Source organism: Scatophagus argus, chromosome 6 (genome assembly GCF_020382885.2).
Source record: "Scatophagus argus isolate fScaArg1 chromosome 6, fScaArg1.pri, whole genome shotgun sequence".
Taxonomy (NCBI): Eukaryota; Metazoa; Chordata; class Actinopteri; family Scatophagidae; genus Scatophagus; species Scatophagus argus.
Window position 1 is genome coordinate 14721539 of NC_058498.1, and position 22914 is coordinate 14744452.

General features: G+C 41.9%; 1 protein-coding gene across 4 annotated transcripts in view; it reads left to right on the forward strand.

The window, feature by feature from the left end:
• tle2b (TLE family member 2, transcriptional corepressor b) overlaps window positions 1–22914 on the forward strand; it is a 77792-nt gene that overhangs the window by 47166 nt on the left and 7712 nt on the right. For 2 of the 4 annotated variants that reach the window (XM_046390551.1, XM_046390553.1), the window contains 11 exons: window positions 5433–5495; window positions 7224–7298; window positions 9555–9735; window positions 10880–10896; window positions 13414–13554; window positions 14935–14988; window positions 19364–19531; window positions 19627–19786; window positions 20558–20727; window positions 21405–21481; window positions 22450–22699. In XM_046390551.1, the coding sequence (XP_046246507.1) occupies window positions 5433–5495; window positions 7224–7298; window positions 9555–9735; window positions 10880–10896; window positions 13414–13554; window positions 14935–14988; window positions 19364–19531; window positions 19627–19786; window positions 20558–20727; window positions 21405–21481; window positions 22450–22699 (1356 nt within the window). The remainder of the gene's footprint in view (window positions 1–5432; window positions 5496–7223; window positions 7299–9554; window positions 9736–10879; window positions 10897–13413; window positions 13555–14934; window positions 14989–19363; window positions 19532–19626; window positions 19787–20557; window positions 20728–21404; window positions 21482–22449; window positions 22700–22914) is intronic. The other 2 variants (XM_046390552.1, XM_046390554.1) reach the window with 1 other exon arrangement.

Sequence of the window (22914 nt, forward strand, 5' to 3'; positions counted from 1 at the left end):
TGACACAAAAAAAATTAAAGATAAAAAGATAATGTGATGACATTTTTTATCCCAAAGGTCAGAGGTCAGCTTCAATGTTATAGCATAATGTTATACAAAAACAATTTTCTGGCCTTTAGTCAACACCATAACTCAGACTGTGAGTTATCACATTTTGATCGGACAGTGGATTGGTAATGTTAATCACCACTTTGATTGTCAAGATCATTCGTGCTGCAGAGTTGCAGATGTGTGTGAAGCGTCCATGTTTCTAGGATTTGTAGCTTTTCGTTTTTCCTTCATATTTTGTCATAAATTATTGTTGTCAAATTGCTGTCCAAAACCCCAAAATATTCAGAATGACATCATTCAACAAAGAAAAGCAGCAAATCCTCAAAAACGAGAAGTTTTAAGGAGACAATATTGACATGTTCTGCTTCATAAGCGACAAACAATTCATTTATCTAAATAGTTACCATTAATTTTCTATTATTCTGTTATTCACATCAGTTTACCAACTGAACTCTTTACTCTTAACTTTAAGGTCTAATTCTGTTGTACTGTAGTGCAAACCTTCACACACACCGTATGCATTTATAATCCAGGGGAACAGTGGAATTAGCCTTAATTTCCTGATTGACAATATTGTGAACATCCAGTCATAGGAAATATAATGGTCTCAACCTCAGCACTGTAGCCACTATTTTGCATAATGAAAATATGTACTGTATAGTGCATGAGTCTTCTGCAGATGGAGGTAAAGATACTCAAGTTCTTGCCGTAACGACCCAAAGAGAGGTGCCAAAAATAGAAGTAAAACTAAGAGAGGCAGGCAGAGAATTTCGTTGAGAACAATAGGAGTAGAGGAGTGGGATATCACACACATACATATACACACACACACACACACACACATACGCACAGCCACCCCAAAGTTGGCTCTCTCAGCCGTAGTGGGACTCAGAGGCTGGCACAGCTGGCAGTGACCGAGCACACTGGGCACCATCTCCCTCCTCCCGCGCCAATCTCAGCCCACGCTCGTCACATTCAAATTCACCAAGCTTTATCGGCAAGATGAACATGGTCACTGTCGCTTGCCACCATGCTGGGAGAACAAATACAATGCTGATCTTTAACAGGGAAGTGGCTTCCCTGTTCATACAATCCAGGTTCACTTTGGTGTACAAGGAAAAAAAACGTGAGCTTGTTTTCTGTCAGTTGATTCCTCTTTTTGAGCTTGTCTGCCTTTCTGGTCTTGGTGAGAAGGCATTTCATATGGATCGCCATATATCACCTTCTGCCTCTCACGAGCCTGTTGATATGCAGCGGTTACACAACACCACAAGACGCCTTGCCGTTCCAAGCGTGTGAAAGAAAATAGCCACGGGGCAGATCTTACTTCAACAGGCCCCCTTCCCTCTAAAACAAGCTCATTATTTAAAGAAAATTCCACATGCTGATATGCTGTTAGACCATTAGTTTTCGATGGCTTGTTTTGTGAGCGAGCGTTAATATTTTCTTTCTCAGTGTATACCCACCACCTCATCTACTCACCTGTCTTGTCTATTTCTACTTCAGTTTGTCATCTACTACATTTCCAAGAATACTTTTCGACAGCCCTCACAGAACAGGCAGGAACGTGCTGCATTTGTGCTGTGGGTTAAGCATGTGGGTGGAGGAGGAGCAGTAGCAATAGTGATACCTATTGCAAAGTAACTGAAAAAAGACTGAGTGTTTTCCACTCAAGAAAAATTAAATCAGAGTTGCGCCTCTTGCGCAAAGCACAGCTCTTGCATTTGGTCTTCTGAACCAAGCTTTGGTGTAAAAAATTGCTTTCGCTGCCTTTTATGCTGATGCTAAAAGTTGGGTCAAGGAAGAGTTTATTGCTTTGATAGCAAATATGACCTTTACTCTGTATGTCATGTAAATTTTCATCATAATGAACTGTTAGACGGTTCTTTCTAGATGATGCAGACCAGTTATTGCAAAATTTATTAAAAAATATACGTCAGAAGCAGGCTCAAACTTTAGAGCCCATCAGATACTTTATTTATTGTTATATGGAGTATTTTCATAATCCTTGGTTGCTTTTAACAGTCTGAGGCACATGATGTACTACAGGGACAGCAGACAAAGCCACAGTCAACTTTCCTTGCCTTTTTGGAAACAGATAGAGACATACCTGTCTGTGCTGTCTGTTGTTGTATGTCTGGTTACTAGTGAGTATTTAGCATTTAGTTTTTTTATTTGGAGGTGTGTGTGCGTGTGTGTATGTTACCTTTTCAGGTTGTATCATTATGCAGCAACAAGGCACTGTGATCATATAAACGTTTTGCTGGCTGTTATTATCATATTGTCAATGATCTGACGAGATCTGAGCATTCTGCCACTGTGTGTGTGTGTGTGTGTGTGTGTGTGTGTGTGTGTGAGTGAGTGAGTGAGTGAGTGAGAGAGCGTGTGCACATGCGTGTGCGTGTGTGTCCCTCAGGCTCCGACAGGCTAATATGCACCACAGCCTCTGGAACAGGCTGTCCTTGTCCTGCAGTACATTTTCTTCTTTTTATTGTCTTTCTTCCATTTTCTCCTTTTCTAATCTTACTTTCAGCTTTCATCCTTTCATCTCTTTGTCTTTTTTTGAGAATAATTTTGAACGTTTTTGCTATTCCAAATGAAAAGCTGTAGTATCCTTCTCTCTCTCACCCACACTTTTATCTCCCTTTCATTTAAAGCCTCTCTTTCTCTTTCTCCTTCTCTGTCCTAATGCCAGTTGGCAGCTTATCTGCCCTCAGGTGTTTATTGACCAACCCCCGCCTCTCTTCCTTTGTACGTACCCATCCGTTCATCCCTCCATCCGGCCGGTCTTTGCCAGTACTCCCCGGTGGCTGTGCTTTGGCAGGGCTGTGGAACGAGACTGTGCCGTGTTGTTTCTGACACCTGGCCCAGCTCAGACTGCTTCAGCCCGGCTCACTTTCGCTCTATTGTTAACCCATCGGCTGATTGGCGTCTTCTACCCCTTCCACTGCCTCCCAGTCAGAATGTGGAGTTAGTGATGCATATATGAAAAATGTACAAAATACACGATGACTGTAGTTGCTATGGTTTAACATTTAGCATTCTTTTATGCTTTTGTTAATAACAATGAATTAAACAGATCAGTGTAATCATAGTGTTGAGAATTACAGCTTCATGCAGCTCTGCGTAGCCTTTAGTTTAGAGTCTGCATGGTGCCTATTACAGGTTTTCATGGTGCCTCCTGACGTTGTGCAATGGGCAGCTGAAAACTCAAAGCATTCATTACATCTGAAACACAGAGCTTTCTTACTCCTACCTGACACTTTATGTGGTTAAAATCATTCATTAGTTCAACAATATCATCACTGGCCATTATTGGAGATAATTAATTAACTAATCACTTCAGAACTTGTTGGAGTACGTTTATTTTGTCAGTGGACAACATTTAAGCCCTCATGGCTGTGCAAAGTGACTTATTTTTCCTCCGCTGTTACAAAGAATCGAGCTCTTTCTTACTGAAAACTGCACTGAAAGAAAAGCTTCTCTTTGCTTTATCTATTCAGTTACATCTATTGGTATTAGCTTTCAGTCAAACCCACAGTCACCTTAGAAATAGTCAGTGAAAGCAGTTTCACAGACAGACCATGTTAAGGTCAGTTCTCTCCTAATCTGTCTGATTCAACTAAGCGTCCGTTCTGTCAGATCAGCTTTTATCTGGTCTAAACTGAGCAAGGTCATCTGAAATGATCAGTGGCTTGAGGAGCACCTTTTCGTTCGGTACACGGCAGTGGGGTGTAGCTGTAGAGATATAAGTGAGGGAGAAGTGATGGGGAATAGATAATACAATATGTTTGAACAAATCAAAGCAAATGAGTGTCTTATGTGTACCTTTTATGTACAAAGTCTTATTATTTGTCCATGAGGAAGATGATTTGCACCAGAGGTTAGTGCTCAGCAGTGGTGCACTCGTGATGGTCGATCCTGCCACTAAATAATATCACAATTCACAATCGATTCTCCTCTGTTTTCTCTGTTCCTTTCCCTCCCTCTCACTTTCCTCTCAGTGGTCAGGACACACGCATTACACACACGTATCATTCCCAACGTACATGCATACATTGACACATATACGATGTGAGAAGACTTTGTCCTTGGAATGGAGTTGTGTGTCTGGCGATAGTCAGTTTATGAAGTCATGATGACACTGGCTATAGCTGACAGGCTGGGTGATTGTGTGTGTGTGTGTGTGTGTGAGAGAGAGAGAGATAGAGAGAGAGAGAGAGAGCCTTTGCATGATGGTGTATAGCCCCGTCATTCATTGCACTGCCTTCCATCGTCCTTTTGCTGTGTTTCTTTTTTCCTCTCCAGTATCTTCAAGTGCCTGAACCACATGTTAGTGAGGATAGATTGACGCTAAGAGAGAAAGCAAAGTAGGCAAAGTGAGGGAGAATGTGTGCATGTAGTAGTAGTGATGTGTGACAGCAGAGTAATAAAGAAAAAAACACAAGAGAGCAACTGATGTAAGAGGAGGAAAAAGGGCAGCTGAGAGGAAGGAGGGAGGATAAATTAGAATAGAGAGAAAGAAGTGATATAGAAAAAATATAAAGATGGAAAAAAATGAGACAAAACGAGCAAGGGAGAGAGAGAGAGAGAGTGAGAAAGAGAGAGAGAGAGAGGGACGGCAGGATGGGAGGAGGAGGATGAATAGGGTAATAATGGCTCAGTGTGAGAGCTGTTGTAGAAAAAGACAGAACGGCTGAATGAAGAAGAGAACAAAATGAGGCTGAGGGCACTCAGACAGATAGAATTAGACACACCGCAGAGGTTCAGTGTGTGTGTGCGCGCGCACGTGTGTGTGTGTGTGTGTCACACTGAGAATGTGTGCTTACGTTTTATGTTGTGCAGGCAGCTGTATTCTGCTGATGGTTGCTAGGATGTGTGTGTGTGTGCATATGCTGTATGTGTTTGTGTGAGCCTGTGGTAAGAAAGAGCATTTTTTTAGATTTTTTATGATTTTTAGGAAATGCACAAAATATATGTATGTTATGTTTGTGTGTGTGAGACAATAAGAGAGTGAGAGATGAAGACAGAAGTGTGTAAGAGAGTGTGAGCCTGGGCTAAATGAGAGTGTGATGGTACTACAAGATCAGATGATGACTGGAGTGCTCCATCCATCCTTCCACCTTTGTTGCAACCCCCCCACCCCCCAACCACACACACACACTCACACACACACTCACACACACGTACACACACACTGTTCTCCCCTCAGTCTCTTGGAATTGTCACTGACAGGACAACTCACTCATTAGAAGGGTGTTGTAATGCAGCAGAGGCTTAATGTGCTGTAAAAGACTGGCATATTCCACGTTCATTGTGCATTTATGTACAATCGTATATCCTTTTCTCTCTCCTTCTGTTTCCGTCTCTTTCCGTGACAGGCGGAGATCGTCAAGCGTCTCAGTGCCATCTGCGCTCAGATCATCCCTTTCCTCTCTCAAGAGGTGAGTGTCACCACGGCCAGACACACTCAGAAAAAAATAACACAAACTGTGCACACACACTCCAGTTCTATATCATATATTCTTGGCATTCATAATAGATAACACCAGAATGGACGCAAGTTAAAGAGAAATTCTCAAAAAAAACAAAAAAATCATTCAGTGTCATGTGAAAAAACATGAAAGATTTCTAATGTATTTATTATGTGATACACTCTGCATGCTGCAACAAATTATTGTGTGAGTTAAAAAGTTTCAATTCAAACATGTTACTTCAACTTCATGTAGTGGTGGAAAGCGACTACTTTTATTTACTCAATTACTGTACAAATTTTTCAATTCCCATTTTCTGTTTTTTATACCTCTGTTCCACCACAATTCAGTTTAACTTCCTCTCGGCTGCATAAGCCCCATAATTCAGAGGCAAATATCACACTCTCGTTTCATACTTGTAGTTACTAGTTACTGCTTCAATAAGCCACGTGTTTAAGAAGTCAGTCACTCAACAAACCTATTGACATTTTATTAAACCCCCATTTTACTTAATATGTCTTCATTTAACACATTTGGGATCTTTACTGCATATGATTGAAACTGGTTTGAAACCTGCTGAATGAGCTAGAAGAAGCTCAGTTCTGTTTGTGGTTAATTGTTTTGTTTATACTTTTGTTTGTGTAGTTATGGCATAGAATAAAACTGCGGACACAGATGTATCAGAATGAGAGAGTTATTTGTGTTGTGTGCAATCACAGTGATAAAATAATTTACAAATTTTTCAGTCAGAAACACTGACTTCTTAGTTTTGCAGTGTGGCGAATACAGCTACCGTTGTAACCGCTACTGCATCATGGTCAGTTCATCACGTCAGCTAGTCAGCTGACTTCTTCTTATGTGGTGCTGTGATTTTGTCCCAAATGGTTTATATATTTCAAAAAGTACTGCTAATAAACAAATTCCCACGGCAGTCAGCCCCAATGGAAACAATACAGAACTTTGTTGGCATTAGAGCCAACTACGTAGGCACAAACAAGGCTCTCTGACTTTGAGAGTAACATTAAATTATAGTGTTTTCCAAACATTTAGATGCCATTACTTTTCAATTAAATACACCCACTCCTCATTCAGCAACATAATCACCCATCACATCACTTTAGATCTGCTCAAAACAACCTGAATAGGCAGGATCTTTGAAGATAATATTATTCTATTGTATATTTGTGTATACATGCCTGTGTGTTAGCGTGCTGTTCCCAGGTGTGTTCTGGTGGTACGTGCGAGTGTGTGGCTTGGAATACAAACCTGCAGACACACTTTCTTTTGTCTGTGAGTGTGAGTGTGCATTGATGAGTGAGCTCCCTGGAGACAGGATGGTCATAGCTCTGTCAGTTTGATCAATATTGACACTGTGTGTGGTACGTGTGGTGTGTGTGCGTGCATTCATGTATGTACAGTATGTGTATTTGTGTGACTGTGTTTGCGTTGTGAGTGAATGCATGGTTGCTCAGTCCTTTTCCATTTATATGCCCTGTACAAGCAGAGATGAGTTGATGTAACACCTTTTCTTAAGTTTGCTTCATGTAATGGTTTCTTTTGTGCTCCTGCAACATACATAATGTTTACTTTACACTATGTAATGTAACATACAGCGTAGATACTAATGCAACCTGCATTTCTACTTTTTTTTTTCCACGACTCTGAATGTGTGTTTATATACTACGTGTGTGTGTGTAGCACCAGCAACAGGTGGTCCAGGCAGTGGAGAGGGCCAAGCAGGTCACTATGGCTGAACTCAATGCCATTATCGGGGTGAGTCATCTCCATTCGCCATGACGACGCAAACCCACACGCACATGCACACACATCAACACGTACATACACATTAACTATGGATGGTCCCGCTGAGCTGACTGCCACTGCTGAGAGTCAGATGAATGAATTTCCTCACTGGTCTCTGAATATGGAGATCAGAGAAATTCATCATCAAATAGGTGAAAGCATTAACATAAACATCAACCAAGATGTTTAGGTTTACTGTTTGTGCCCCAGATGGTGATGTTGATCATCCTGAATCTAGATTCAGTCAGGCAGGTATTTTACACACACACACATATATATATTTTTACAAGTGAGTGCTTTGATAACATATGAATTACTGTGGCTAATGGGCAAATTTTTTCTGTCGTTTCTTTGATCTAAATGAAAATTGGCTCTTTGAGAATTATTTAATGATGTATCTGCGTTTTAAGTGTTCTGTAGCCACCCTGTTGGAATCAGAACCAGCGGCTCCAGTTATATAAAGATGTGGAAACTGCAATGTTGCACCCAGTTTTAGTCGATAGTTTTGGAAGATAGAAGATACCACTGAATCTACCAAGATGTAATGATCACTGCTCCCGGTGAAATGCTTAGTGAGTAGCAATTTGGAAAGCTCCCAGCTGAGAGCAGTTTAAATAAATAAGGATTTATGTAGAGAAATATACTCACATGTTAGTACAACCAGTCCAGCATGACAAATAGCATAGGCCTTAAACATGGAAGCTTTTGCTCAGCCTCCCTGATGTGGGAACTCTCTTTTCAAAAATATCTGAGAAGTGACTGTAATCACATCAGTCACTTCCTCTAATGTCATTAACTGCTATTGGAGCATTGATAACATTACTGTCTAATTACTGTGCGACAACAATATGGTTTACACCTCATTAATTGAAGCTCAGTTTCCACATATATGTGTGTGTGTGTGTGTAGTTCATCAACGCTCCCTGGACAGCAGGCACTTTATATTTAAGTTAAACTGATGCTGACTGACACAATATAACTATAGAGTCTTATTGAAAACTTAATACACAGTCTAAATGCACCTACGCTTGCATTTAATAGCATGTGATCCCCTGACCAGGAGCAACACAGCATACACATGTGTGTGTGTGTGCACATGTATGTCTTTACACGTACACACACAGACGCTCTGATGCTCCTGAGTGCCCCAGTAGATGGGGCTTTCCGGAGCTTGTCTGAGCACTGATCACATTACTGTCTACTTAAAGCCCTTTGTTCCTCCCAGCACTACAAACACTGCTGTCCCCAAGGTGTGCGCCTGTGTGAGTGTATGTGTGTCGACCACAACGGCTTCACAAAACAACACACAAAAGCACACCGTAACGCTCCCTTCAGGATAATAGCCTTTCTTTATCTGTAGCTGCTCCTTTGCTCTCCACTCTCTCTGTCCCTGATCACTCTCTTTTCTTCCCCACTCTCTTCTTGTCTTTCTGTTCATTTTCCTTCTGGATTTCACCCAGAATCATCTCTCCCTCTTCGTATGGGCCTGTCCTCATTTCTTCCCTCCTATTGTTTTCTTTTTCTGTGGCTATGTCTTATCTTCTGCTCTCCCCGCTGCACACTTTCCCTTCCTGTGCTCATTTATCCTCTCTTCCTATCTTCTACCTCCCGCTCATCTAATTCTCCTTCACTTTTCATTGCTTCCATCATGATTTTCCCCTGTTCCTCCCCATCATTTACTCTGTGACTCAAATATTTTCTTCCCCCTCTCTTAAACGATCTGTGTTTTCCCTTTGCCTCTGTTCCATCTTCCTCCCCCTGCCTTTCCTTCATAATAAATCCCACTCACTGACTCTTCTCGTCGTCCCTCTGTCTCTCTTTTGCTTCTCTTCTCACTACACTTTCCCTGTGTATCTTGATCATTTGATTTCCTTCTCCCCTTCTTTCTCTTTCCTCTTTCTCGTCTTGGTGTTCATCTTTCTCACCTCTTAATCCACTAATCTTTTTAACATCCTACCTTCCTTTATCTTATTTTCCTCTCTCCATATGAATTTGATTCCATTTAACTTCATTCCTTTCTCCTCTCTCTCTCACCTTCTGTATTCCAAGCACAACCCCCACTCCCTCTAACTATTTCTTCCTTCCCGTTCATTTGTTATTTGTCATTTACTCCTGCATATTTTCGATTAATTTCTTCTTTTCTCTTCTAACCACCGATCCCCCTTGTCTGACACCATCCCTCCTCGCCCCCTCCCTCCCCGCTTTCTCCCTTCCCTGTGGCCACAGCAGCAGCAGCTCCAGCACCTGTCTCACCACGCCCCTGGCATCCCCCTGACGCCACACCCATCAGGCCTGTCCCTGGGCGCTGGGGGCTCAGGACTTCTTGCGCTGACGGGGGCCCTGGGGGTCTCGGCCCACCTTGCCTCCAAAGATGAGCGCAACCACCTTGACCCCGAACATCTCAGAGGTAAAGAACTGCAGGCTTTTAGTCCTTCCTTTTGTCTCATTTTCAAATTGGTCTTCAGCAGCCAAATTCAACAGGCCAAAAGGACATTTGCGCAATCTAACAACAAATTATACTCTAATAAAATGAAGAATTGTGTCTCCCAAATAAGTTAGATCATCTTTTCTGACCTTTCAAATTACTATCAGAGTAACAGACTGTTGGAAATCATCCAGAATGAAGCCATCAGATCACACACATCCAAGAATCATTGTTTTCTAAACAAAATATTTAGTTTTTCTGCATGTACGTGTGTGCATTCGTATGTTTATTTCAACTGAGTGCATTTCATACTCGAATGAGCACAAAGCAGCGGTGAGAGAACCTCTGACAACAGCCACAGAATAAGAAATAGATCGTTTTATCATTTCAAACAAGATAACATGCAAAGCAATACCAGGCATCATTTGTGGCAAGTTTTTGTGTGATTTGTACAGCAGATCACCTTTTGGACTGAATTTGAACTTCCTTGTTTAGATTGCTGTCATAATATGGACAGAGGCATTCATGGCGCTTGATTACATGCAGGGGAAACGATTTCTCCCAACGAACTTTCATTCACCCCAATAGAATATCTTATCTTTGCGCTGTGTTTCAGGCACCATGCCAACAGAGACTTTCTCATGAATAAACTGAGAGCTACAAAGAAGAAAAAAAAAGAGAAGGAGTGACTGAGAATAGAAAACAAGAGAGACAGAGAGATCAGTGTGTTCATATCGGCGCGTTAAACGTCTGTGTGAGAGCTTATGCGTGTCTGCTGCTGGGTGCGTTTCTGTTCCTACATGTGAGAGGACGAATGAGTGAAAAGACAGTGAGTGTGTAAAGAGGCAGCAGGGGAAGACAGTGAGCTTTGTCTGGTTAGAGAACAGAGAAAGGGGAAGATAGAGAGGAGGCTGGTATCAAGCACAATAGCGGGTCTGTGTCTTTATTAGAGAGGAGTCGTGGTTGTTCAGCCTAACCTTGGCTGACTGGGGGACTGTTGTTATTATTATCAGGACTGACGTCAAACTCTCTCTTTTTTTCTCTTTAAATCCCCCCCTCCCCCCTCAATCCCTCCCTTTTCTCTTTACTCTGTTCTCTTCCCTTACCTTTCTCTGCCCCATCCCAGAGGGAGCACCCAGCAGGGTGAGTAGTTGTGTAGTATTGTGTAGTATGTTCAGTGTGTGTGTGTGTGTGCACGTGTGACAGTGATAAACTGAGGGAAATGGAGGTGCGCTGTAAAGTGGCCTCTAAAAAAAAAAAAAAAAAGGTTGGTTACTGCTGGAGCTCAGCCAGGAGTAGCACAGTTCAACACCAGCACAATAGCCGCTCAGCGCTATCAACCTTGAGCTTCTCAAGGTTTTCTACATCACACCAACACCTGAGCTCACAGCATTTCGCTGTTATCTGGAAAAAAAAAAACGTACAAACTGAGTGAATGCATGAACAGGCAACTGCTTGTTTTTCAGGACCACAAATTCTCTGATAATCTGCAAGATTTACAGAACAAGTGAAAGGATTAAAACTCAGACAAATGCTGCCCTAAACATGCCAGTTACTCAGAAATTCTTGCTTGAAAATGTTTGCTTGAGTCTACATGCATGTGTATTATGTATCTAGTATATAACATCACCTCAGTGAAAGAACCACTAAATATTTCTTCACAGATCACAGCACTCAGATCTATTTGTAAAGATCTTTCCCAACAGAACCTGCTTTGTTATACCGATAGTTAACGTTATTGCACAACAGTCAGTCACTATGGGAGCAGTGAGGAGCAGGTGTGCATGGGGAAACCATTGCAGAGGACTGGAAGAACAATCTGTCCATGATTGTTTGGTTTTACTGCTGTCACCTCCAAGAGAGAAGCCTGTTTTGTGACTAGTATATTTCCAAAACTGTGTCCTAATGAAACCTGATTCTATGCATTCATAGGTACAGTAAACACTTTTTTTTTTCCTTTAGTTGTCTTTCTTCTAAGATGATTGCATGTTGCCATCACACTAGTGTTCTTTTAGCTGAAGAGGTTTATTTGCTCAGTTATTCATACTGGGTTGTTTGAAGTTCAGATTCAACAGTTATTTAATTAGCTGTGAAGGTGAGGTGTGACAGGAAGGTGATTAGCATAATTGAAAAAAAAAATCATTCTCAGAAAAACTGAGTAAACGCAACATGTAGTGAAACATGAAATGTATACAAGTGCTCATCTTGTCTCACAGGTTTTGCACATATTTTATGTCACTGTAGTTAAACGTCCCCGTTAATCGCTTGGAGAATTAATGCGGTGCAAATGGGCTGATTGAAATTCAGTGGGCGTCTGTGGTTTGTCCTATTCTCTTTGGCTGCTTTATGAAAGCTGTATGAACACTCCCTTACTGTACTGGCTGCAGTGGACAGCTGGGCTTCATCAGTGTTACTGTTGATAAGAGAGAGAGAGAGAGAGAGAGAGAGATTAGAGGGAGATGGAGAGTGAAATTGGAAAAGGTAAGAGAGAGAGGGACTAAAGAGAAAGAAAACAAGAAAAATAGGGAGGAAAAGGTTGTTAAAAAATGCCAGTGAGTCTTTGTTCTGGCTTTTATTGCAAAATGAAAATGATTTAAGAGCGCTACTGACTTAACTTTCCCTCCCTCCCTCTCTCTCTCTATCCGCAATGAAACCCTTAGCATAATTTAATTGCTAAACACAATGCTGATAAGCACCAGGAAAATATTTCTCTTATGAGTTGAGGTTTGTGCTGAACTTAGCCAAGCATTACAGCGTTTGGGGAGGGGAGGGGACAGGAGGGAGAGATGCATATCAATTGGCATTTGTCAGAGAACCCCGCACCAGTAAAACATGCTGGAATTTTAAATGGAGGGGAATAAAAGGACAGCGAGAGGAAGTCAGGAGAGGAGGGAATGAGGCGGCAGTGGAGGAGAAGAAAAAGAAGAAGGAAGAAGAGAGGGAAGTTTGTTGAGCCGCACTGTGGTTCATTGTGTGGTTTTCTCCGTTCGTCTGTCCGGCGCTCCTTCCTGTTGGCCCCGTGGGCTCCTTCCTGTGTGACTCACTGCTGTGTTAAACCCTCACTGCTCTTGTCATCCCCATGGGGGAGGGGCAGGGAATGACAAGTGGCCCTCATCAAACCTCTGGCCCCTGCCCCAACACAAAAACACCACAATGCTTTGATCGGCTTTTCTGAGTGCTGAGCGCCAGGTCGGGCTGTATTGTAAATATGCCTGCACAGCTTTATAGCCCAATAATGAGACTCATATTTTACATGAGGACTGCTGTGTCGAGGGGAGAGCACTAATTAGCCATATAGGCTGTCTCATGTGCTTCTGTGGCTACGCTTTAACCTGTGCTTACGTCTGCTGTTCTTGTTGTGTGTGTGTGTGTGTTACGTTATCATGTGTGTTTTATGGGGCTTTCTGTTCATGTTTGTGTTACTGTCCTGTGTGCTTTTGTGTGTACATGTTTTGTCACATCATGAATCGGAAGCTCCACTGGTGGACATGGGTGGGATTTATGTGTTTGTACAATGCTGGGTTTGTAAAGAGCTGCGTAGAATTATCTGTTTTTACATTGCATGTGTTTTCAATGGCTTCACCTAAGCTTTCATCACCTGTCTTTACAGTGGTAGTATTAGTAAGTGTTTGTATGTTAAATGCGTTTGTCTTCCTCCAGAGTAAGTCAGCGTCTTCTACAGACAGTCAGCCCAATGAGGAGCGCCAGGGCCCGTCAGGAGGCTACTCCTCCTCGCAGGGAGGAGCTGATGCAAAGAGGAGGCGCTGTGATGACAAAGAGCCCCTTGCCCCACACTCCTATGTATGTGTTTCTGTACGTCCTTGCCTTTATAAGATGAAATAAGCTCAGCATTAAATGTTGTCTGGGAAGAAACTGAGTAGTTGCAGTAGTACACATAGGATACAATAAAAAAAAAAATAGAAATGAAAGTAAATAAACAAATAGCACATGAATGTGTAGCAAATAATTCAATTTAAATACCACAAATGTGCTCTTGATATCTATGATATGCATAATTTTTGCAAAATACAGCAAAGTAGTCACAAAGTGCATATGTGTGTGTGTGTGTGTCTGTGTGTGAGAGAGCTATCCCTTTTAACATTAGAGGCCACACAGGCGTCAGGGGCCCGTGGCCAATTAGAGTTGTGTTTGGGTTGGATGGGTCCAATGGGGAGGAGCAGGGGAGCCACAGGCGATGTAATGCCAGGAGAGAGATGGCCAAGGCAGATAGCTGTAATGAATTAGATGGCTGTGTGTTTGCAGTCTGGAGGATTGATTGACACTGGGAGTCTGTCTGTGCAAGATGGCCTGCAGCTAAATCAGTTTGGCATCCACAACAACAATCCAAATCTTCCCATTAGTTGTGAGCAAGAACAAGCACAGTTAGTTTCCACTTTCTGAATGTTTTTCTGTCTGTCGAGCAGCATTACAGCTCCCATTCCTCTCTGTTTGCCTTTTGCTCTTTCTATATCTCTCTCCATCTCTTTGTCACCGCCTCTCAATTTCTCTACTTTCCCCACTCTCTGTCTTCTTGCTGTTTTCTTTTCAATTTTCATTCCATCTCTCATTTCTTATTTTCTTCTTCTTCCTTCTTTTGACTTTTCTCTTTTCACTTTTTCCATTCATCGCTCTCGCTCTCTCTCTCTTTCCGCCGCTGTCTGTTTCTGTATTTTTGTTCTAGGAATAGACTGTAGACATAGCCCTGTTATGGCTCTGTATAATTAGGTACTGATGTCACTCCACACTGATGTCAATGGGAATATCAGGCCATGATCACATCAAAGTGCTGTTGCCATGGTGACTAAGTGCCATCATTCTCACCCCAGAAAAGAGAGAGAGAGAGAGAGAGAGACGGCTAGACAAAGAGCAAAAATGTTCTGTGGATGGAGAAAGAGCAACTGTGTGTGTGTGTGTGTGTGAAATTGTGTTAGTATGAAGGAGATGTTGAGTGAAAATATATGGTATATGGTATCTCTGTGTTAAATGTTGCATGGTGCACAGCTAGTGAAAGGAAGCAAAGAGCAGCCAGTGATATTGATATATCGATCCGTGTGTGGGCTTGTGTGCGTTTCCGTCTTTATTATTAAAGTCGTCCGTACACATACTGTATCGTGCATGTCTGTGTGGGTGATAGAGAGAAGAAACAGCTAATAAAACAGCTGTCTTACATCTGCTCCTCAGGACAGCGATGGAGACAAGAGTGAAGACAATCTCGTAGTGGACGTCTCCAATGAAGTAAGTTGACTGTCTGCATCTAAATGATTTTTTGGAATCCAAATACTAGAGGTGGCTACAGTCAATATTTTTATATTAAAAGTCCACTGTGTAGGATTGAGGAACTAAATATGAATACAGCATTCATTCATTCATTTATGTTTTCATCAGCGTATACACTAATCATCTGAGTCTAAGTGTGGTTATGTGTTATATCGGCTTGCCCTCTTCTAGGGAACCTGCCATGTTGCACCGCCATGTTTCTACAGTAGCAAATAGTGGTGAGGTTACAGATTGCAACCCTAACCCTAGATGCCATCAAATCTCACTCACTGGGCCTTTAATAATGCATAACATGACTTCTCGCATGCCGATAATCACCTGAATGTGTTCTTCCTTCAGCCCTCCAGACTTTCAGTTCTTGTTTTTTTTTTTGTTTTGTTTTGTTTTGTTTTTCACAGCCCACAACATTACTGTTTTGGCTCTCTCTTCAATCTTGTTCAGCTGCAGCAAGCAGCTGTTGACAGGAGAAAAAAAAAACCTGATAAACACACTGTACGCTACCTGTTCAGCAAATGGGAAACAGACACAGTTAGCAATGACCTGGTGAATATAGTGCAGCATTTAGCAGCTCAGGAGTCAGATATTTCCCTCAGGAGACCAAAGAAGAGCTAAACGGACAATAAATGTCGGACTTTGAAATTGCAAGTGGCTAGAAACACGACTTCAAATGAACAATAGTGTTGCTTAGTGTCTGCTGGACATGTTAAGGAGTTTTCAGTATAAATTTAAAAGTTGATAATATGTCAGTGTTCTGTTTACAATGTGCCCAAGAGGCCAAAACCTGACTTATTAGAGGTCTCAAACTAAGTGCTAATTTATATAAAATGATCTGTGGCCATGCCTGGCACTTCAGTGTTGAAGGTAAGCAACATTTGCCTCAGAGATTAAAATGAAATATATATAATTTTGCACCATAAAAGGTTGCTTCCTTTATTTCCTTAGCGAACAAAATTAGTACCCAGAGTGGAAGAATACTCCACACACATATTTCATGAGCCAGGTGCACTGGAGAAGGACACGTAAATCTTGCAACTTTAGGAAATTACTATACGGAACATAAATTTGTGGTAACTCACCTGAAATACTAACAAAATCAAATGTTATTGAATAGAGAAGGTGACCTGTTAGGGATATATGGGTCACACTGTCTAATCGAGGCTTAATGGAAAAGTTTTTTTAATAGGCCAACGTCCCAGAAACTTTATACTCTTTTAACTACGTTCACAAAAATCATTCATGCATCAGTGCGCCCTCACAATTTTACATCTCCACCATGGAAAATAGCTAACTCACTCACAGAACACACAGTCTTTGCACACACACACATCCTCACAACTACGTCCTTGTGCAAGAGCTGTACATCCCTGTTACAGAAAATATCTTTGATTTCCTTACAAAGCCACAAGTTACAAGCCGCCTTTATCCATCAGAAGCTGACACTGTTGCAGCCCACACATGAATAAAGCATGTAACCATTGTTGGGAGGGCCGGCGTCGCTCGTGGGAATAACTGTATAACAGCTTGGAACCACCCCCTGTCCTCTGCATAAGCACGTCTGTCTGGCTGTCGATACTTCAGTTTAACACACTCTTGCGGTCATATATGTGTGTGGGATGTCAATTTTTATTTTATTTTATTTTTTCTGAGAAATTTATTGTTTCATTTTGGTGTCATTTTTTTTTGGCCATTTTTTTGTTTTTATGGTCAGTTTTATTTTTTCCTGATTTGTTTGAGGTTAAATTTGAGCATTTTGACAGTTTTGCAAAAGGAAAAAATATCCTGATTCACCATTCACATGGCTGTGTTGTAGAGAAGACCACATTTACATATAATTGCTTGAAGAATGAGCGAAGTCTGTACTAAGAGACGTAATAGGTTAAATATCATAATTTCTTTTTTATTTGTTTTATTTTAGTTACTTTGTAGGCTTTGCATCATTATTTTAGCTCAGTCACTCTGCCTCGCCATATCACACTTCCTTATTGAATAATCTACAAATTATTTTTTTAGATTAATCCTTTGTTCTGTAAAATGTCAGGAAATAGTTGTTTTGTCAGAAAAAGTCCAAAACCCAAAGATATTTATCTTTATCATCAGAGACAATTTATTCATGCCATCAAAGACAAATAAAAGCAGTAAATTATCACTTTTGTGAAGCTCAAATTTGTGAAATTTTGTCATTTTGCTAAAACCACTGAAACGAATTGCTCATCAAAACGCCTGCAGATGAGCCTTGTTTTCTGATGATCAACAAATCAAGTCATCGTTTCAACTCTAAACAACATAGTACTCTCTGTGCTGTGTGTGGTTGTTTTAGTGTCATCGTCAGTAGGAAGCTTGGTTTGTGTGTGTATTGTGTCTGCATTTGTGAAGTGTGAAATGATTCAGCAGGTATGTAACCAGTTCGGCTTTTCGCTACAGTTTCCTTGTAAATAGGAAGAGCTATGATGTAAGCTCATTACCAGCCGCTGCTGTTTGTGTTGTCAGCTGTCTCTCCACACACACACACACACACACACACACACACACACATTCCCAAAGACACGGTCTGCCTATCTCTTCTCATCTTCTGTGTATATTTTTGTTCTCTTTCCAACCTCTTGAAGCCTGACTCCTTCCTCCTCTCTCCTCTCACCCCGTTTCCGCCTCCCCTCCTTTCTCCTAGATAACTGCAGTCTGGTTCGTGTAATATATGCAAAGCCGTTTATGCCCCTGGAATATTTTAGTTCTCTAAATACTTCACGCAGTGTACTAAAATATGTTTTATCTAAGCTCTCTGTATTTTGATATAGCACACAAAAGAGGAACTGGTCTCTTGTGTGATTTGGAAACTGGTACAAAAGCAGAAAGGAAAAAAAATGTGACAAATGTGGGTAATGGCAGAAAAAGGGAGGGAAATTCTCTGGTGAATGGTGAGTGTGTGTGTGTTGAAGAGAGAATGCACATGCATGTGTTTGAACATAGACGCAAGCCTGTACATGTGTCGAATGTCTGTGTGCGGTCGTTTGAGTTGATGATTCTGTGTGTGTGTGTGTGTGTGTGTGTACAGAAATGTCTGTGCTGATCACTGTGACCCAGTGAGAAGTGCTTACTGCAGCACTCTGTTCTGGGGGAGGCAGCGCTAACTCAACAGTGGCTCCAGTAATGAAAGCAGCTGTAACAGCTACATCATCTCCAGGTCCACACACTACTGTACCCGTGCCAGTGACAATCTCGACTGTTTCATGTAACGTTTCCTGAGCTCCTTTACAAATCACAATACAGACTGTACCACCAAAGGTTGTATCTTATCCGTTAGGTGAGAATCTGCAGCATTTTACCATAAGTGAGTGTATTTCAAGACTCTGTAACCAGCTGCTGGCACACAGAACAGATGTGTTTGTGTTTTGCAGGAGAAACAGCAGCGTTTTGTGCTTTTTGTTGGGGTGTAAAGTCCCCCTCCAGTCTGGAAATGTGTTTTCCTTCTTGTTCCTAGAGTTGAATGCCTGAGCTTCACTGTGCAGAAGGATGTATATGCCGTTTGACACTTTAAGGTTGTTCTCAAGTTCATTGCTGAAAGAGTACATTTTCTCTGTGCTCACTGAAAATCAGAGTTTAAGAGGCGGAGCCTGCGAGCATGATTTGCTCATATAATCATATCATACAGGAATGTGATGTGGAAGCTTCAAGTGCACATACACTGAGAGATGGCATTTATCACGAACAGAGATTTACCCATGGTGGCTAAAAATACATCAAAAATACTTGTACGAAAAACACAAAAAGTGGGTGTTAAAACTGTAACAGTGATGCATAAAACCTATTAGGGACTGCATTTTTGGGAGCGTGTTGCTTCAGGTGAGACAATGAATATGATCCAAGAGTTCCATTTGGAATAATGGGGTAATAACTTTTAAAGATTATCAGTCACTACAAGCACACACAGTGGGTTATAACATCACCAGGAAGAATTATACAGAGGAAAGACATGTTGGCCATTATTTTATCTTTCATTTCTTTCATTGTGAGCAAGAACATAAAATGTTGATTGGTCAACACTGTGCCTTGCGGAACATACACACATTTCTATAGGTGGCAAAGTATAGGAAGAGCAGTGCAGAAACTGCTTCCCATCAAAAATGTCAGTGTGAAAGAACTGCCGAGCACTACGTTAAGGACAAGGATCCCTTCTTTGAAGAGAAAATGTCATAGTGATTAAATGCTGTGAAATGGACTTGACAGCAAGACTGAACACCATAATAGCTGAAGCACTCTATGACATCCTGAGACTGGAAAAAACAGAAATAAACACCAGTTTAAACTTTGCTTAAGTTTTTCTTTCTTTCCCTCTCAGGAGCCCAACTCTCCTGCAGGCAGCCCTCCTCACTCCCCCCACGGGAATGGGTTGGACCGGGCTCCTACCCTAAGGAAAGAGCTCCCGGGCTCCTCAAACACAGGAGAGGCCCCCTCCACCCCAAACCCCCGCAGCCCCACCCCAGGGAAAGTCAAGGACCCCGCACAGGTAAGACAGATAGATAGATCGATTGAATGATTATGTGACCCATGACTCATCGTGTTTTTATATGTATTCATTTTACTTGTCTGATCTCTTCACAGATGGATAAGTCCCAGTCTCCATTGTCCAAGTCTGGCACCCCATCCCCGTCCCACCGTGATGCCCTTACCCCTGGAGCACCAGGAGCCCCAGGAGCCCCTGGTCCCAGCACCTCCTGCCTTCGTCTGGTCAGCAAAGCAGCATCGAGTGCAGACCCCCTTGGTAAGACCGTGAGATAGAATAAATTTTAAAGCTAAAAAACTGTTTTTGTAATATTTTAACTGTTACATACATTTCTAACTGTCCTCTCTTGGTTTGTAACTACTAACTCAACGGTACTAATGAAAAGCCAAGCTAAAGTTGCAACGTTTAGGTCATATAACTGATCACTTAGAGGAGAAAGCAATTATAACACTGATTACTTTAGATTTACTTTTTGATGTAGCTGCCCAGCTTGAGGTCAGCTGGACCATATAGTTTCTTGAATTAGGCTGTGTTGACTTGGATGGGTTTTGCACCCAGACTGCCCCTGCCTTTCATGCCATTTATCCTCTTATCCCTGCGTTTTTCCGTTTCCTTATTTGTTTATGTCTATGCAGTGACATTACTATTGCCTTGAAAGTTACTGTTTTCTGTCAGATTTTTTTTTTTCTTTAATTTGATCGGAGCAAAGTAAAACAAAGCAAATGCCTATAGGGCTGGCATTGTGAATATTTAAAACCATAAGAAAAGATTGAGATCCCCTTAACTGTTACTATTACAAGTGTGCTCTTGAGCAAGGCTCTTAACTGCTGTCGGCTCCTCTGTGGCCAGCAGTGAAAACTGTTGTTTCAGCTAATAAACTAATGAAACCAATAAAGCATAAAAGGATAAAGGAGAAAAAGATTCCTATTCTTCTCAGCCCCTCTGTGACTGTGCTTGTGTGTCATGTACTGTTTCCCCTCTTTATTTCCATCCTTCAATCCCTCCTTCCTCTGTTCCTTCCCTCCCCAGCTCTCCGCAGTCCCATGTCTGTGCCCCCCGGTTCATACCCGGCTCATTTTGGCGTGGTGTCCCACGCAGGACTGAATGGGGAGCTGGCCAGCCCAGGAGGTTTCGCCGGGGCTCTGACCCTCTCCCCACAAATCAGCGCAGCAGCCAATGCCTACTCCCGAAGCCCCATGGTGAGTAAAGACAATTTATTCATCTTTGTCAAGGTTTGATTTATAGTTCAGCGTCTGATCCTGTGACTGTCATAGCACCGTTAAAAAATTGATGAATGTGTTCTGCGTTATCAGGTAGAGTCGCACATCCATTATATACCCTACATAAACACAGAGTAGCCCGAGCAGTCCAGTCAGTTTATATGGCCTCCTGTAGCCCGCATAGCTTCAACGTGTAGTTACATTTTTGTTGATGAGCAAGTCCGCTGTGGCCAGATGGTTGTGTAATGTAGCTACAGCCTTGGCACATAGATCCCACAAGACTTCAACATAAGTCATCCTTAAGCTAGGGTCTTCAGTGCAGTGTCCTGTTCAGCACTCTGTCATCAGTCTGGAGAATGGCAGTGTGTTCACAACATCACATACTAGTGACTGTCAGCACACTCACACACCTCAGCAGTTTTCAGAGTGCGGGCTTCTGTTTTGTCGTATTATTGGTCACCATAGTCACCAAATTATTTTTATCTTAAAAAAAATAGATTCCTTTGATATTATTGCCTTTTATTTAGTCTGTCATTGCCACGTGTATTTAATGAATGTTATCCAGAAATCAGTTGGTGCATCTTTTTTTTTTTTTTTTTTTAAAGTTAGTCCTTGTCAAGATGTTAATTGTTTGTCCGTTGTTTTGTTCCCACCAGGTGGCGTATGACTCTCGGTCTCACCTGAGGGCCCCAGGGCTGTCCTCCTCTTTGCCTGGTTCCTCTGGTGGCAAACCGTAAGTTTGTACTTCTGAAGCTCGTGAACAGAGTTCTTCTTCAGCATGCATGCAGCAAACAGATGCAATGACAACACATCTGGTACAGAGTCAGTTTGTTAAAGCTGTGCTGTCGATACTTAGTAATAAAAATTGGGCGTTATTTGAATTTGGCAGACACATTTAAAGCCTTTTACTACCATTAGCATGTTCATAGTTAGCGTGGATATTTGCAGTATATTCCACAGTTACACAGGGCAGTTAAACAGTTAATTTTCTTTTCTCTTCATTGTGATTAAAAAATAAATATGTGGAAGCTGGGCAGGATAATCACCTCAGGCTAAGAAAATAAATATGGACAATTTTACATATTTTAGACAAACCTTGCTGTGTGATAATTCAAAATATTTCACATTAACCTTGTCTTAGCCTGAAGTACTGTAGATGCTGTGGAATTTCAAGTATCCAAATCATCTTCTCTAGCGCACTTGCACATAGTCCATTTGGCTTTGCTGACTGAGAAATTGTGTTGTTTTTGTCATTCGGTGCAGAGTAGCAATTCATTCTTGCGGTGCTAATTTGAAATCATAAAGCAGCATTGGCTCCCATCCACTCCAGTATTGATCAGCCATTAGCAATGCCACAATGACTCTGCCCTGTAATACAATATGCCATTATGCATTCCCGCCCACAGCAACAGAAGGCCAAGTAATTGCCAGAAATCAAGCAAGTATTACTGAAATTCCAGGGCTATTATGGTGTCATCAGATTTCACAACTTGCACACAAGTTGGCTGTGCATAATGTATGTTTACCTGCTCTCACTTACTTATTGATTAATTGATTCTATGTTGTCTGTCCTGTCTTTGGCCCGTTTCTCCAGTCCTTCAATTTCCTTTTGCAGCACTTTCTTGTCCAAATTCTGTTTATTTTTAGCTGTTCTGAGGTATTGAATTATTTCTGTTCCCTTCCCTCCGTCTTCTCCTCCAGTGCCTACTCGTTCCACGTGAGTGCAGACGGCCAGATGCAGCCGGTGCCCTTTCCCCCTGACGCCTTGCTGGGACCAGGAATCCCACGCCACGCCCGTCAGATTCACAGCCTGAACCACGGAGAGGTGGTGTGCGCCGTCACCATCAGCACCTCGACGCGTCACGTCTACACAGGAGGCAAGGGCTGCGTCAAAGTGTGGGACATCAGCCAGCCGGGGAGCAAGAGCCCCATGGCCCAGCTGGACTGTCTGGTGAGACATGAGGGAAGACGTCAAACAGGCACACAGACAAGTGTTAAAAATAGGACTGGGTACATAACGAACATTCACACATCAGGCCATGCAAACAAAAGTGCGTATACGCCGTATATTCCACTGAACTGATTTATTTTTATTGCCTATGTCGTCTTTCCTCTTCATATTTGATAAGTGACATCAAAATGTCCACATTAATTTCCTGAATGTCC